At 41.2% G+C, this 18,443-nt stretch overlaps 1 protein-coding gene across 8 annotated transcripts in view; it reads left to right on the top strand.

The window, feature by feature from the left end:
* LOC106576818 (sorbin and SH3 domain-containing protein 1) overlaps positions 1–18,443 on the top strand; it is a 79,366-nt gene that overhangs the window by 32,795 nt on the left and 28,128 nt on the right. For 6 of the 8 annotated variants that reach the window (XM_082964695.1, XM_082964693.1, XM_082964696.1 and 3 more), the window contains exons 9-13: positions 91–168; positions 4,585–4,620; positions 7,351–7,447; positions 11,165–11,279; positions 13,014–13,097. In XM_082964695.1, coding sequence (XP_082820821.1) covers positions 91–168; positions 4,585–4,620; positions 7,351–7,447; positions 11,165–11,279; positions 13,014–13,097 — 410 coding nt within the window. The remainder of the gene's footprint in view (positions 1–90; positions 169–4,584; positions 4,621–7,350; positions 7,448–11,164; positions 11,280–13,013; positions 13,098–18,443) is intronic. The other 2 variants (XM_082964697.1, XM_082964698.1) reach the window with 2 other exon arrangements.

Here is an 18,443-nt window from a genome sequence, read left to right as displayed (position 1 = left end):
TTTCTGTCAAGCCGTTGTCGTTGTGAGTCTGTGAGTGTGTTCGCTGTTGTCACGTTTGTGTGTGTTTTTTGTCTCCGTTGCCTCGCTCAGAACCTGTTGAGGAAAACCCATATCGCCCCACCTACATATTCCCTGAATCCTATGATCCTATGCAGATGAAAACAACAGGTACCCAATAGCAATCATGGCTCCACTTCCTGACTTTACTAATCATGTATAATCCCTTCATTATAATGCCCTTATGACTGTGTTGACTCTCCTTTTGTTACTTACCATTGCCTTGATAGAATTGAAAACGGGTCAGTAATTGGAGCACTGGTTTGCTCAGTAAAACTAAGAGTGAGAGTAATACAAGACTACGCCATGAATTCACTTGAACTAATGTTTAACATGAATACCGTTTTGCATTACCTAATTCATGGACCATATATTGTAAGCTCTGCTCATCTTTTAATATGAATATCTTCATGAACAGACATTTCCTGGCCTTTCAATTCTTCCTGATCAAAAGATGCAGTACTGGAGATAGATTAGGAACATTTCAGTCACTAGATCAGTGATGGGCAACTGGCAGCCCTTTTTTGTAGGCCCGTGGATCAATTTAAAATGGAACTCAATCAGGGTCCCAACTTACATTGGTTTGTACGTCACTTTCACTCAGATATCATATTAACATGGCATAAGTCAAGGCAAAATGTGTAGAATTGCAGGAAATTAGCTGTAAAACTAAAAATGTTCTCTCCGCCGCATGGCAAAATCAGTAGAATCGCATGTAATGAATTACAAAATTGCTAAATTTTCTCTAAGCCCCATTGCAAAATGTGTAGAATTGCAGGAAAGTAATTCTAAAACGTAATATTTTTCTCTCCACTGTCAAGAAGGGGGCCGCTAAAGTGTTTTGCCCGTAAGGTGTGTGTGGCCCCCCCCCAACAAAAATGTGCTTAGGGCCCCCAAAACCCTAAGGCAGGCTCTGACTGCATGTGTAGGTAAGAATGTGGGTACGCAGAACCGCGAGCCACTGCGGCCCCTCATGATGACTTCAGATTTTTTGTGGCCCCTACCCCAATAAAGTTGCCCATCCCTGCACTAGATGGTGCTCAAGTGCTATGTATTACAACAACTAAGCATGACAGAGAGGCCCTGTATGTACTATACAGGCGGTAGTAGATCACACTGTCTGTGTTCCATGTACAGTATATCAGCATTTTTACACTACACTAGATGTAAACCGGTCTAGTTGGTGCAAAGCCCTCTATTTGTGTGTGCATGTGTATTCACTTATTCTGTATTCTGTATGAAATCATAGTTATTTAGCTGTTTGTACTATCAACAGTTGACAGTTGTTTTTAAATCATGAATGTCAAGCATGTCTAATGTAGGCCTACACCCCTTTGCATGCAGTTTTGTACAGTATACACTGAGTAAACAAAACATTAGGAACTGCTCTATCCATGACATAGACTGACCAGGGGAAAGCTATGATACCTTATTGTTGTCGCTCGTTAAATCCACATCAATCAGTGTCGATGAAGTGGAGACGTGGATTGTGTATGTGTGCCATTCCGAGGGTGAATGGGTAAGACAAAAGATTTAAGTGCCTTTGAATGAGGTATGGAAGTAGGTGCCAGGCGCACCGGTTTGTGTCAAGAACTGCAACGCTGCTGGGTTTTTCATGCTCGACCGTTTCCCATGTGGATTAAGAATGGTCCACCACCCAAAGGACTCAGCTAACTTGACACAACTGTGGGAAGCGTTGGAGTCAACATGGGCCAGCATCCCAACTCAAAATTAGGAAAGTGTTCCTTATGTTTGGTATACTCAGTGTATGTGCTGTGTACAGATCTACTTATTTTCCCTTTGTTTCTGCTCATGTCTGCTCCCAAGCAAACTGATGTCTGGTTATTTACTGAGTCAATCAATTTATCAATCGATCAATACATCGAATAATTGATCAAAGAAAGTGTGTACGAAAATTGTACGCAATTCCAAGATTTCCAAGAACAGCATTACTTATTCATGAAGATATGTTATGCTTCTTCCAAAGTGCTTTGACTGACAACCTCTGAAAAGCACTCTGTTTACGGTGTGTTTGAAGAAATGTTTAGCTAACCTGATGGAGTAAAGGACATACTGTACTGTGCAATTACAGAGGAGGAAGAGACGCTTACTGTGCCCTTTGAAGAGCTGTACCTGGCCTTGTAGCCTTATATTTGGATATATTATATACGGCTCTGGCTGTACGCTGTGTTACAGCAGAAATGCATGGAATACATACAGTTGAAGTCGGATGTTTACATACACTTAGGTTTGAATAATTAAAACTCGTTTTTTCAACCACTCCACAAATTTCTTGTTAACAAACTATAGTTTTGGCAAGTCAGGAATTGTGAAAAACTGAGTTTAAATGTATTTGGCTAAGGTGTATGTAAACTTCCGACTTCAACTGTATACATTTAAACTCAGTTTTTCACAATTCCTGACATTTAATCCTAGTAACAATTCCCTGTCTTAGGTCAGTTAGGATCACCACTTTATTTTAAGAATGTGAAATGTCAGAATAATAGTAGAGAGAATGATTTATTTCAGCTTTTATTTCTTTCATCACATTTCCAGTGGGTCAGAAGTTTACATACAGTCAATTAGTATTTGGTAGAATTGCCTTTAAATTGTTTAACTTGGGTCAAATGTTTTGGGTAGCCTTCCACAAGGTTCCCACAATAAGTTGGGTGAATTTTGGCCCATTCCTCCTGACAGAGCTGGTGTAACTGAGTCAGGTTTGTAGGTCTCCTTGCTTGCCCACGCTTTTTCAGTTCTGCCCACACATTTTCTATAAGATTGAGGTCAGGGCTTTGTGATGGCCACTCCAATACCTTGACTTTGTTGTCCTTAAGCCATTTTGCCACAACTTTGGAAGTATGCTTAGGGTCATTGTCCATTTGGAAGACTCAATTGTGACCAAGCTTTAACTTCCTGACTGATGTCTTGAGATGTTGCTTCAATATATCCACATCATTTTCCTCCTCGTGATGCCATGTATTTTGTGAAGTGCACCAGTCCTTCCTGCAGCAAAGCACCCCCACAACATGATGCTCCCAACCCCGTGCTTCACAGTTGGGATGGTGTTCTTCGGCTTGCAAGCCTCCCCATTTTTCCTCCAAACATAACAATGGTCATTATGGCCAAACAGTTATATTTTAGTTTCATCAGATCAGAGGACATTTCTCCAAAAAGTATGATCTTTGTCCCCATGTGCAGTTGCAAACCGTAGTCTGGCTTTTTTATGGGGTTTTGGAACAGTGGCTTCTTCCTTGCTGAGCAGCTTTCAGGTTATGTCGATATAGGACTCGTTTTACTGTGGATATAGATACTTTTGTATCTGTTTCCTCCAGCATCTTCACAAGGTCCTTTGTTGTTATTCTGGGATTGATTTGCACTTTTCACACCAAAGTACGTTCATCTCTAGGAGACAGAGCGCGTCTCCTTCCTGAGCAGTATGACAGCTGCGTGGTCCCATGGTGTTTATACTTGTGTACTATTGTTTGTACAGATGAACATGGTACCTTCAGGCCTTTGGAAATTGCTCACAAGGATGAATCACACTTGTGGAGGTCTACAATTTCTTTTCTGAGGTCTTGGCTGATTTCTTTTGATTTTCCCATGATGTCAAGCAAAGAGGCACCGAGTTTGAAGGTAGGCCTTGAAATACATCCACAGGTACATCTCCAATTGACTCAACTGATGTCAATTAGCCTATCAGAAGCTTCTAAAGCCATGACATCATTTTCTGGAATTTTCCAAGCTGTTTAAAGTCACAGTCAATTTATGTAAACTTCTGACCCACTGGAATTTCGATACAGTGAATTATAAGTGAAATAATCGGTCTGTAAACAATTGTTGAAAAAATTACTTGTGTCACGCACAAAGTAGATGTCCTAACCGACTTGCCAAAACTATAGTTTGTTAACAAGAAATTTGTGGAGTGGTTGAAAAACTAGTTTTAATGACTCCAACATAAGTGTATGTTAACTTCCGACTTCAACTGTATGTCAGCGTAATGTATTTGAATTAACAATGAATATTGATTTTCAGGCATCGTGATTAGATGTTTTTAAAAACTATGGCCTCTCCTGGAAAGCTATTGTTGTAGATGCAGGCTATAACATGTCTTTTTGGTCTACATTTAAAAAACATTTAATTGCTATTATTAATCTCACTTCTGTTTTAGATATCTTCGACGATGCGTTAAGGTGTCCGTCTTGAACAGTTGATTAATGTAGTAAACACATACTTGACCTTGGCATTCTACAAATTCACTGCTTGTAACATTGCTATAGTAAGCAGTTCACAGAATTCTGTCGTTATAGTGTGGCACTGCTGCTATCAAAGCGACCTCTACTGGTTGTACTGAGGATCTAAATATGTAGCACAACTATATCAAGCCTATTAACAGACAATAGATGGGGTCACCCACCCTTGGTTAACGTTGCATAGCAAAGACGTATACAAGTGGAACTGCCAGTGGAGCAGGCTAGTATGTGCATGTTTATAGTGTATTTATAATAATGATGTTTCTCTCTGTTACAGATGACGGTCACTCCCCCTATGGTTATGTGGAAGATGGTGCGTTTTGTCATCCTCTTAGATTCAGAAATTAATCATAATAATTTATTTCACTTGTATAGCGCTTTTTATTACAGAAAATAATCTGAAAGTGCATTAAAAAGCAAAAAACAAACAAGCAACATATTTAAATTGAGATGGTAGAGATTGAATGTCTCTATATGACTTTGGATGAAAGGCTGGGAGTTGAGGCAATTTGGATTGGATATTCTATTTTATATATATATATATACACACACACACATACATACAGTATCTCACAAAAGTGAGTACACCCCTCACATTTTTGTAAATATTTGAGTATATCTTTTCATGTGACAACACTGAAGAAATGACACTTTGCTACAATGTAAAGTAGTAAGTGTACAGCTTGTATAACAGTGTAAATTTGCTGTCCCCTCAAAATAACACAACACACAGCCATTAATGTCTAAACCGCTGGCAACAAAAGTGAGTACACCCCTAAGTGAAAATGTCCAAATTGGGCCCAACGTGTCAATATTTTGTGTGGCCACCATCATTTTCCAGCACTGCCTTCACCCTCTTGGGCATGGAGTTCACCAGAGCTTCACAGGTTGCCACTGGAGTCCTCTTCCACTCCTCCATGACGACATCACGGAGCTGGTGGATGTTAGAGACCTTGCACTCCTCCACCTTCCGTTTGAGGATGCCCCACAGATGCTCAATAGGGTTTAGATCTGGAGACATGCTTGGCCAGTCCATCACCTTTACCCTCAGCTTCTTTAGCAAGGCAGTGGTCGTCTTGGAGGCGTGTTTGGGGTCATTATCATGTTGGAATACTGCCCTGCGGCCCAGTCTCCGAAGGGAGGGGATCATGCTCTGCTTCAGTATGTCACAGTACATGTTGGCATTCATGGTTCCCTCAATGAACTGTAGCTCCCCAGTGCCGGCAGCACTCATGCAGCCCCAGACCATGACACTCCCACCACCATGCTTGACTGTAGGCAAGACACACTTGTCTTTGTACTCCTCACCTGGTTGCCGCCACACACGCTTGACACCATCTGAACAAAATAAGTTTATCTTGGTCTCATCAGACCACAGGACATGGTTCCAGTAATCCATGTCCTTAGTCTGCTTGTCTTCAGCAAACTGTTTGTGGGCTTTTTTGTGCATCATCTTTAGAAGAGGCTTCCTTCTGGGATGACAGCCATGCAGACCAATTTGATGCAGTGTGCGGCGTATGGTCTGAGCACTGACAGGCTGACCCCCCACCCCTTCAACCTCCGCAGCAATGCTGGCAGCACTCATACGTCTATTTCCCAAAGACAACCTCTGGATATGACGCTGAGCACGTGCACTCAACTTCTTTGGTCGACCATGGCGCGGCCTGTTTAGAGTGGAACCTGTCCTGTTAAACCGCTATATGGTCTTGGCCACCGTGCTGCAGCTCAGTTTCAGGGTCTTGGCAATCTTTATGTAGAGCAACAATTCTTTTTTTCAGATCCTCAGAGAGTTCTTTGTCATGAGGTGCCATGTTGAACTTCCAGTGACCAGTCAGTATGAGGGAGTGTGAGAGTGATGACACCGAATTTAACACACCTGCTCCCCATTCACACCTGAGACCTTGTAACACTAACGATTCACATGACACCGGGGAGGGAAAATGACTAATTGGGCCCAATTTGGACATTTTCACTTAGGAGTGTACTCACTTTTGTTGCCAGCGGTTTAGACATTAATGGCTGTGTGTTGAGTTATTTTGAGGGGACAGCAAATTTACACTGTTATACAAGCTGTACACTCACTACTTTACATTGTAGCAAAGTGTCATTTCTTCAGTGTTGTCACATGAAAAGATATACTCAAATATTTACAAAAATGTGAGGGGTATACTCACTTTTGTGAGATACTATATATATATATATATATATATGTCTTGTATTCAAGATCCTAAATGGCCTAGCTCCCCCTCCACTCAATATTTTTGTAAAACAGAAAACCCAAACATATGGCAGCAGATCCACAAGGTCTGCCATGAGAGGTGACTGTATAGTTCCCTTAAGGAAAAGCACCTTTAGTAAATCTGCTTTCTCTGTGAGAGCTTCCCATGTCTGGAATACACTGCCATCAGACACACATAACTGCACCACATATCACACTTTCACAAAATGCATGACGACATGGCTAAAGGTCAATCAGACTTGTGAACATAATCCCTAGCTGTGTATTGCCGCTTTCCATGTTGTCTGTTGTCTGTAGCTTGTGAGGTGTGGAAACACTTTGTTGTTTTTATGGATTTTGTCTTGTTGCTTTTTGTCCTATGTTGCTCTGTCTGTATGCTACATCTTGCTTGTCCTATGTTGCTCTGTCTGTATGCTATGTCTTGCTTGTCCTATGTTACTCTGCGTGTGCTCACTGTTCAATGATTGTCTATATTGTAATTGTTTTTAATAACCTGCCCAGGGACTGCGGTTGAAAATTAGCCGGCTGGCTAAAACCGGCACTTTTACTGAAACGTTGATTAATGTGCACTGTCCCTGTAAAAATAAAATAAACTCAAATATATATAATAGAATATCTATAATGTGATCTCAATAGCATGGTTTTTGGATCTTGTTTAAATTGACTGTACAACCAAATTGTGAGAACGAGCCCCTACACGAAGACTTTAGACACTGAGAAAGATTTCAGTTTATTTCAGTTTAAGCAAAACATTACAAGCCGCTTTCAGAGCAGGATCTGATGTTCTTTTGTGTTTATTTTCAGTGAAAGCGGTCCCACGATCAAAAAGTGCTGCTGAAGTTGACCATAGGTCGTCTATGCCTGTGCCAACACGGTCCTCTTCCCTCAAACCTGCCAAAAGGTAAGTCTTTTTCTATTGCCGTTCCTTTAAATATGGACAGTAGTATAGTGTGTCCTCGAAGACCTCTTAACCCAATGAACTTACTCTTCATTATAAATGAATTGCCTTTGCCGAGCTGTTCACAAGGGGATGCATTTTTGGTAGCACTTTTAGATGAGGGACTGTAATGAGATACAATAAGAGGAAAACGATTATATTCATTTTAGCTAACATGTTTGGTGTGGTACTGAAAATGTAATCACGTAAAATGTAACCTACACACTTGACTACACACTTGTCATGGATTCAAGTATTCTACTTTTCTGGTTATATTCAATTTTTTTGAGGAATCAGAAGGGCATCTACAGTAGATGAGTACCGAGCAGTAGGAACAGTATTTTGTTCCTCACGTTTGACATTGACTCATGCTAACCTCATAATCATTTCAAAACGTATTTTCATTTGTATACGATCACATATTATACGTGGTAATATTTTGGAACAGATTTCCAAAATTAAAATCACTTGGAGCTGATTTGCTGGTGTTTTAAATATATATATATTGTTTTTTGTTTATGCTCCGAAAACTTGTGGGGTCAAATTTGGGGAACCCTGCTCTAAAACGTGTGGAGGAATGAGTGATGAAGAGAAAGAAGGAAGACAGGTGATGGAGGATAAACTGTTGCTCACGGAAGCTGCAGATGGCATGCCATATTAGCTCAAGCCCTTTCCTTGGTGTATACAGTGCTTCGACTTTTTCAACAACAAAAAATTACGTTACAGACTTATTTTAAAATGGATTCCCCCCCCCAAAAAAATGCTCATCAATCTACACACAATACCCCATAATGACAAGTCAAAAACTGGTTTTTAGACATTTTTGCAAATATATTACAAATAAAAAACGGAAATATCACATTTACATAAGTATCCAGAGCCTTTACTCAGTACTTTGTGTGAAGCACCTTTGACAGCGATTACAGCCTTGAGTCTTCTTGGATATGACACTACAGGCTTGGCACAGCTGTATTTCGGGAGTTTCTCCCATTCTTCTCTGCAGATCCTCTCATGCTCTGTCAGTTTGGATGGGGAGAGTCGCTGGACAGCTATTTTCAGGTCTCTCCAGAGATGTTAATTCGGGTTCAAGTCCGGGCTCTGGCTGGGCCACTCAAGGACATTCAGAGACTTGTCCCGAATCCACTCCTGCGTTGTCTTGGCTGTGTGCTTAGGGTTGTTGTCCTGTTGGAAGGTGAACCTTCATCCCAGTCTGAGGTCCTGTGCGCTCTGGAGCAGGATTTCATCAAGGTTCTCTCTGTACTTTGCTTCGTTCGTCTTTCCCTCGATCCTGACTAGTCTCCCAGTCCCAGCCGCTGAAAAACATCCCCACAGCATGATGCTGCCACCACCATGCTTCACCGTAGGGATGCTGCCAGGTTTCCTCCAGACGGGACACTTAGCATTCAGGTCAAAGAGTTCAATCTTGGTTTCATCAAACCAGAGAATCTTGTTTCTCATGGTCTGAGTCCTTTAGGTAACAATTGGCAAACTCCAAGCAGGCTGTCATGTGCCTTTTACTGAGGATTGGCTTTAGTCTGGCCACTCTACCATAACGGCCTGATTGGTGGAGTGCTGCAGAGATGGTTATCCTTCTGTAAGGTTCTCCCATCTCCACAGAGGAACTCTGGAGCTCTGTCAGAGTGACCATCAGGTTCTTGGTCACCTCCCTGACCAAGGCCCTTCTCCCCCGATTGCTCAGTTTGTCCAGGCGGCCAGCTCTAGGAAGAGTCTTGGTGGTTCCAAACGTCTTCCATTTAAGAATGATGGAGGACACTGTGTTCTTGAGGACTTTTAGTGCTGCAGAAATGTTTTGGTACCCTTCCCCAGATCTGTGCCTCGACACAATCCTGTCTCGGAGCTCTACGGACAATTCCTTCGACCTCATGGCTTGGTTTTTGCTCTGACATGCACTGTCAACTGTGGGACCTTATAGAGACAGGTGTTTGCCTTTCCAAATCAATACATTCCAAATGCACTGTACATGTTACATCTAGTTACCTCTAGCGTGTAACCCTGCTGAGACTGCATTTGTGATGGCTATCCATTTGTGGAACACTCTCTGCTCTTTGACAATGACGTTTGCAACATTTTTGCCACTACAATAAGCAGTTTGATCCATAAGTAATGGGGGTAATAGCCTCCTGAGGCCTCCCCAAAAAGTGTAGATTCATTTTATTTATTTTATCACATTGTTACATAACATAAAGTAAGTGTTTGGGGTATAAAAAAATCATTTAACCAAGAAAACAATGTGAAAAAATATTGTTATTTATCTTTTATTGTAAGTGTAAAATTAGGACGTAAATATGAAAAACGTGACATTACAGTCAATGGGTACAGGAGATTTAAAAAATAGTGTGTCCTTCACAGAGGACATTTCTTGATAAGCTCTTATTTAGCTCTTATTTAATGTGAACAATATTATTACACAGTCCTGACAACTCACTTAACTATTCCTGAGATATTCACTTACTAGAAACCATTTGAATATCAAAAAATTATCATGAATAATTACACACACTTCTTTTAAAATGTCCATAAAATGTGCTAATTTTGACGGCATACATTTTCTTTAGAACCAGGAAGATAAAGTTGTCCCTCTCAAAAGGACAACAGGACTTAATACAGTGGCTTGCATGGCCTCAGAGATACAGACCAAGAACTGATGTCCACTAGACAGGAAAACATTTTATTGCTGGGTCTCAGTGTGATAGAAAGCATTTGTTTCCGTAAAAGTATTTAATGCAACACTAGGGCCAGTTGTTTTAATCTGAAACACAACCAAAAAAACTGCAAATGCATCCACCAAGTTTGTAGAGTCACAACCTTGATGTAATCATTGCAAACTAGGATTATGGGACCAAATAGTAAACTTTTGACTACTTTAATCCACATATAAGTGAATTTCTCCCAATACTTTTGGTCCTCTAAATTGCGGGGACTATGTACAAAAAGTGCTGTAATTTCTAAGCAGTTCACCCGATATGGATGAAAATACCCTCAAATGAAAACTGACAGTCTGCACTTTAATCCCATACTCATTGTATCATTTCAAATCCCGAGTACAGAGCTAAAACCCACAACAAAATTGTCACTAACCCAGTACTTTTGGAGCTCACTGTATATTCTGAAGCAGAATACATTAACCACACTTTTTTATATATATATTTTTTTAAAATATTTATTTAACTAGAACAAGAACAAATTCTTATTTACAATGACAGCCTACCGGGGAACAGTGGGTTACCTGCCTTGTCCAGGAGCAAAACAACAGATTTTTACCTTGTCAGCTCAGGGATTCGATCCAGCAACCTTTCAGTTACTAGCCCAACCCTCTAACCACTAGGCTATCTGCCGCCCCTACCTTGTGGTCTATTCTCTCAGGAAATGCAGCTAGGGTCTTTGGTTCAATCTAGTTAGGTAGCATGATTTGATTCGTGCCTTGACATGACCGTACATTTTGTTCTTTATTAAATAATCTGTTAAAACAGCTCTGATAGAGAGAGAGAAAGAGAGAGAGGGAGACTAAAAGAGATGGAGAGTGGGAGGGGCACGAGCTTTACTGTACGGGAAAACACTATTGATGATGGAGCTGTCACCCAAAAAACTAGCCCCAGCTAGTTGCCATGGAGACTGCTTGACTTAATAGGGATTTGCTCTCTCCTCCCCTCCCCCCTACAGGAACGACTGGGAGCCCCCTGACAAAAAGGTAGACACCAGGAAGTACCGTGCCGAGCCCAAGAGCATCTTCGAGTACGAGCCGGGAAAATCGTCGGTGCTGAAACTGGAAAGAAAGGTACGACAGCCATGCTCCCAATGCCACGCATGTGATTCTGTGTTTGCCTCTTTAGTCTCTATTCTACGCATGTTGTGTAAGCTGTTTCCCTCTAAGAGCTTAGGTGGCTGCTTCATTAACTAGGGCAGCTCTAGTAGGTAACGTATGTGTAGACTGAATTGCCATGTGTACAACATTCCTAAAGGATGATACTATTACAATGACAGATGACCTAGCTGGTGGTATGGAGGTATCACTTACAAGCCATGGCCATTGTCTTGCAGTGTTTCAACAGCAAATATTGTCTTGAATCTGCTTGGAAAGGAGTCTGACACAGTACACAGTTTATGGACAAAAAATGCTATGGATATTTTTCATTCTTTGACAGTATGAATACCTGTAGGTTAGTGTCCCAATACAGTGTATGCCACCCGGGTTCAACTGAAAGGACTGAATCCGGGCAGCATTAATGGCCCACTGTGATAGGGGCATTAATAGCCCACTGTGATAGGGGCGTTAAAGACCCACTGTGATAGGGGCATTAATAGCCCACTGTGATAGGGGCATTAAAGGCCCACTGTGATAGGGGCATTAAAGGCCCACTGTGATAGGGGCATTACTAGCCCACTGTGATAGGGGCATTAAAGGCCCACTGTGATAGGGGCATTAAAGGCCCACTGTGATAGGGGCATTAATAGCCCACTGTGATAGGGGCATTAAAGGCACACTGTGATTTTTACAGTACATTTTTTTGATGACATAAACAGTATCACTTATTAATGTGTCATGAGATTCATTAGTGAGTGGGCCTTTAAACAAATGCTGCATATGGGTTTTAGCTGACAGTTGGTTTAGTTGATAGCCTCTTTGTGTGGCTCATACAGAAGAGAATAGAGATGCTTCTCTACAGTACAATAGTTATTTGATTATATCATAATGTAATCATTGTTTGTCTGGAGCTCAGTTATGGTGAGCTGTTATGGGTTAGGACCCATGCCAGTGGCAGCACATACTGAACAGTAGAGATCAAGGCCTTGTTAATGCTTTCCACCATTGTCAGACAGACACTGTGTATGATGTGACAATTTCTTTAATTACAGGACACGGTCTGTGGTTCTGTGGCAGGTTCCTGGCAGCATTAGCAGAAGGCTATTCGGTCTCTTATTTTCATCTAGCCTAGTATATCTGTTGTTCTGTGAAGTATGGGCTTCCTTATTGTCATTGTGGCTCAATGATTGAAATATACTATACATAAACATGTTAGGAGATATATTCACATTAAGAGAAGTAGAATAATACGATTTCAGTAGGAATACAATCATAAGAAGCAGATGGGACCTATGAAAGCACACTTCTGTTTCTTCTCTTACACATGTGCACAGACTGCATACTGTAGTTGAGTACAATTCTGATGACTGCTTTATATTATTTATTGATGTCACACGTAATATGCGTTCTATGTCTTTATACATTTGAGAACAAATCTGACATCTGTATGAGATCCACGTTTCAGAAATGTCCATTTGTTTTTTCGCCTTGGATAACTCACCTGTCATAAAGACCAATCTTCAGGAATTCCTTTGGATTAGGAAATGTTTTGTTTAGAAATTCAGCATGTCGGGAATGTGGGAGTGTTGTTTGGATCACATCAAGAATGTGTCATAGCCTCATTGCCTGTGTCTGTAAATTCTGTGCTGTCTGAACTGTCTTCTCTTTGTCTTTCTCCTCCTTTCCTTTTTGCCATGGCCCCTGTAGACTCAGCACATTAGTCCAGAAGATGTAGATTTAGAGAATGAGCCTTGGTATAGATTCTTTTCAGAGATGGAGTTTGATAAAGCGGTAAGTGGTTGCTGTCTTAAAGTGACAGTGTATTTAAACAATGCATGTGGTAATAACATCCAAGTTTAAATGCTTAAACAAACTACTGAACAAAAATATAAAAGCAACATGCAACAATTTCAACGATTTTACTGAGTTACAGTTCATATAAGGAAATCAATCAATTGAAATAAATTCATTAGGACCTAATCTATGGATTTCACATGACTGGGCAGGGGCGCAGCCATGGGTGCGCCTGGAAGGGCATAAGCCCACCCACTGGGGAGCCAGTGGGCTGGACAAAAGGGCTTTATTATGGACAGAAATGCTCTTCAATTTCATCTGCTGTCTGGGTGTCTGGTCTCAGATGATCCCGCAGGTGAAGAAGCCGGATGTGAAGGTCCTGGGCTGGCATGGTTACACGTGGTCTGCGGTTGGACGCACTGCCAAATTCTCTAAAATGATGTTTGAGGCGGCTTATGGTAGAGAAATTAGCATTAAATTATCTGGCAACAGCTCTGTTGGGCATTCCTGCAGTCAGCATGCTAATTGTACGCTCCCTCAACACTTGAGACATCTGTTGCATTGTGTTGTGTGACAAAACTGCACATTTTAGAGTGGCCTTTTATTTTCCCCAGCACAAGATGCACCTTTGTAATGATCATGCTGTTTAATCAGTTTCTTGATATGCTACACCCGTCCGGTGGATAGATTATTTTGGCAAAGGAAAAATGCTCACTAACAGGGATGTAAGAAAATGTGTGCACAAAATTGAAGAGAAATAAGCTTTTTGTGCATATGGAAGATTTCTGGGATCTTTTATTTCAGCTCGTGAAACATGGGACCAACACTTTACATGTTGCGTTTATATTTTTGTTCAGTATATGTCTGTCTGTAAGGACTACTCCAACAACTTTACCTCACATCTGCAAACCTTTACTGAATATAAACAAGCTGTTATGAATATAAATATAAACAAGCTGTTATTGCCTGCGATCACTTTTCCCAGCTCTATAGTTACTCAATGAACTCTAGATATAGCGCTATCATTGTATATACAACGCTTTTTTACGTTTTTCTTTCTACTCTCAGTCAGAAGTGTGAAAGACAAGTGGGTCTGTGGCAAAGCAATGCAGTTAATGGTTATGAGGTGGTTTGCAATGCTCATGCCGTCATCGCTATCATTGCTTGTTATTTTATTTTGCACGTTTTATACATTCTGGAACAACTCCCGTCTTTTGACTTCAGTAACACCCGAAAGTGGGCTGTCTTTTTAAAACGTTGTTCTACTTTCATCCTGTAAATATTGGCACCTGCTCTTCATCTGTGAGGCTTGCTGAGTTTGGATTGTAACTTAGCTATATCAACTATGTTGGCAGCTGAGCATTGTATGACGACCTACAGTAGCAATGGGCCCTTATCCGGTGATTAGATGATTTGCAATTTTACACATTGTCTATTTGGGAGGCTAATTATATATCCAATACAGTTAGGTGTCCTACTGCCACTGTATACGATAATGAAGAATACATGTAAGTGATAAATCCCACAGCTGTTATGGCTGTATCAGGCAGAAAGCCATCTTTGCATTTTGTCCCTTACAACGGGATCCTCACAGCTATGTCGACACTGGCACCATGCCCTCTGTATCATGTCATTAACTCAGCACCCATGTGGAACTTTTTTGTTGTCGCATTGATGGGAACCCTACAAATGAGGACACATAGCAAACGCCAGAGGACTGGGCAAGGTGATTCAACTGTGGTAACACCCTCAGATCAAAACTGTTATACCCTTTTCATACTAACATGCTGACCCGAACTGTATTGTGCTGTCTCTGATATTTTTCTTTCACATGGTCCTTTCCAGTACAGTGTCTGACAACTATGGTAGTATATAAAACCAGGCCAGCACAAAATGGCTTGGCTCAGCCCTGTAGCCTGTAAAGGGTCCAACAGTGCCCATGCAAGCATTACACGGCAGCCCCTATTGAATCAAGGAGTGCTGTCTAGACTGGTATATTTACTATAGTAACTTTTCCAAGTGAGGGCATGTTGTCAAGGTTGATTCAGAAGTTTGAGATACGGTGGGTAGCTTTGATAAATACTGATAGGCTACATGCCTCGGGCATCAGTTGGCACCAGACAAGTACTCAGACTCACTGGCTGCCCACAAACAGATGTTCCGTCTCCTTGCCGTCTGCTCTGTCAGTCAGTCAGTCAGTCAGACAGTCAGGGCCAACCTCCACCTTGGAGTCTGCCTGGAAACCACACCTTCTCCTCTTCCCAACCTTCTCTTTGAGTCACAGTGGCATCCATGGAAAGTCTTGTCCGTCTCAGACTCCAGCAACTCCTGTCCGGCAACTCCTGGTTGGTTATATTAGGGTAAAGAGTGGGTAGTACTAGAAACTTTGGCCTCCAAGTGAGATGTCTCAGGGCGCGTGGATGGTTGCCAGATTAGCTCAATTTGATGACCAACTGACTCAACGCTCCAGATACACCTGGTATGTGTAGTATTTGACCCTCAAGGGGTGGGCTGGACACCTTGGCACATTGGGTTTAAATTGGCATATCTCGTCTGGATTATGGTGACTCAATCTATGAGTTCTTAGAGTGCTCGTGGGATGATGGCTTCTTCTTGGAAGGTCTAGCTAGTCTAGACTCCATGTATGTCCATGTAACACATGATGATCAACCTAAGGAGGAAACCTGAGTATTCTTTCACAATATTTGTTCTTAATATTTTTCCCGAAGTTAAGTCCAAGAGCTGAATGGTTTCTTGACAGCATAATGATCTAACAATAGATAAAGTGATTTTCTGACCTCTTATACTTGTAGTGCATTGTCTTATAATCACAATCCCTGTTGCTCCAAAAGCCTGGTCATAACCAGTATGGTTGGGAATTGCCAGGGACCTGATGAGCTGACATTATCACGATACTTAGGTGCAGATGCGATATGTATTGCGATTCTCATGATCCTATACTGAACAAATGTATAAACGCGACGTGCAACAATTTTTTGTGTGTATGAAAAATGTCAGGGATTTTTTTATTTCAGCTCATGAAACATGGGGCCAACACTTTTAATGTTGCATTTATATTTTTGTTCAGTTTATATGTATTGTGATTCGATACTGTGATTTTATTGCGATTCGATGTTCCAAACAAACGTTGAAAACAAATTGGCTCCCTATTTAAAAAGAAGATGGAGAACAAGCTAGGAAGGAAAAATACTGGAATTTTGGTGCAGGTACAGCAAACTACCGCAAAAAGAATATTGAAATATTGTCAAAACGACACGATATACCGTCAAAAATATTATCCCGATATGTGTTCCCCCCCCCCATCACTAATAACCAGATAGATGCAGTGATATTGTTTAATCACATCAACCATTAATACAACTCAAAGGTCACAACTTATGTATGAGGTCACAGTCAGAGATCTGGACATTCGTATGATCACAGTTACGTTCAGTCACAGCTCCATGGATATACAAGGCGGAACGGAAGCCAAAATGCCATGCATATTTACGGTTAGGAAGAACATTTTGGCCTTCTGTGTTCCGACTGAGTGACTCCGTCAGTGGCTAGTCTGTCTAGTGTACGCTGTCACTGAGGGGGCAGCTGCGTGTGGGACCACTGATAAAGTGTCTGACTAACCACAGTCTTTGCACTTAGTCATACCCTGACGGATGGGTTGCGTCCCAGATGACACCCTATTCCCCATATAGTGCACTACTTTGGACCAGGGCCCTATAAGCCCAGGTGGAAAGTAGTGCACTATAATGGGAATAGGGTGCCATGCCATTATGATACTCCATCACAACCTTAATGTTCGCCCGGAAGTAAACCATAATCCCATCAGCTCATTGTGTTTTCATATATAACCTCTGTTACATACCTAAGCAATAAGGCACGAGGGGGTGTGGTATATGGCCAATATACCACGGCTAAGGGCTGTTCTTAGGCTCAATGGCTGGATACAGAGGTGCCTTATTACTATTATAAACTGGTTACCAACGTAATTAGAACAGTAAAAATAAATGTTCGGTCATACATGTGGTATACGGTCTGATATACCACGGCTTTCAGCCAATCAGCATTCAGGGTTTGAGCCACCCGGTTTATAATTAACCTTTATCTCTAAGCACTTTATGTGGAGAGGGTTAAGGATACAGCTATAACAACATGCTAGGTTAGCCAGTGTTTTTATAAGAACTTGTCTAAATGAGGATTCGCTTTTCTAAGGAAAGGCTCCCATTACATAGTGATACACTCATGATTCCTATTTTTGAATATAAATAAACAAAGCCCATAGCACCCCAACCTGCAATGTTGGCCAAATATATCCCCCACCAGCAAAGTAGTACATTTCTTTGAGTCATCACAGACACCTGTTTGGAAACAGGCGTATGAAATTGGGCAAACAATGTTAAAACAGTGTTCCTCAGGGGAAAGGAATTCACGGTACCTTCATCCGCCCAGATTGGTAAACAGCTTCTAAAATGTTGTGTCCCATAATTTCCATTGAAACCACACATTACACAAAGAGACGTCAGATGTCTGCAATAATCTGTCTGAAATCACTGTTTGACTTCAGGGATCTTGGCATGCTAGTGACAGTTGTTCATGCACATGAACTTTCCATCTTTAGTAGTCCACTTTATATGGAATGTTTCTGATTGAAGGGTTAATCATATTCGGCATCCAACATATGGGTGAACCTTTGCAAAGCATGTCTGTTTAACGTTTTATTGTTATGTCAACCTGCCATAGACTACATTTACATTTTAGTAATTTAGCAGATGCTCTTATCCAGAGCGACTTACAGTAGTGTATGCATACATTTCATACATTTTTTCCCCCCATACTGGTCCCCCGTGGGAATCGAACCCACAACCCTGGCGTTGCAAACACCATGCTCTACCAACTGAGCCACACGGGACCACTGTATCAGTGCCGATTAAGATGAGGGAGGACAATTATATGTTTAATGATCATGGCCTTATTTCTATTACAGCATATTGGATGACTGTCATTCATAATCCATTTACCCATCTCAATGTAACATTGATAGGTTTAGGCTACTACATGATACTCAAATTTTCCCTATACCCATCATGAGGTTGCTATAACCTAGCCTATGAATGAAATATCCATTATTTTGTAATCAAGGTGACAGACAGTGACACATTCAATACCGCCTTGCACACTCTTGCCTGCATCTAGCTGATCTAGAGTGTAATCATTAGTCCAACAGTTGCAAACAAGAGTTTCTATTGGACAAATTCTGCTATATTTATTCCCGCTTCGTTCCGTTTGCTTCCATTTAAGAAAGGTTTTTCAACAGAATCGGCGGAATGA

This window comes from Salmo salar, chromosome 18, assembly GCF_965601325.2.
Source record: "Salmo salar chromosome 18, fSalSal1, whole genome shotgun sequence".
In the NCBI taxonomy this organism is placed as follows: Eukaryota; Metazoa; Chordata; class Actinopteri; order Salmoniformes; family Salmonidae; genus Salmo; species Salmo salar.
This window is presented reverse-complemented; position numbering and strand designations above follow the sequence as displayed.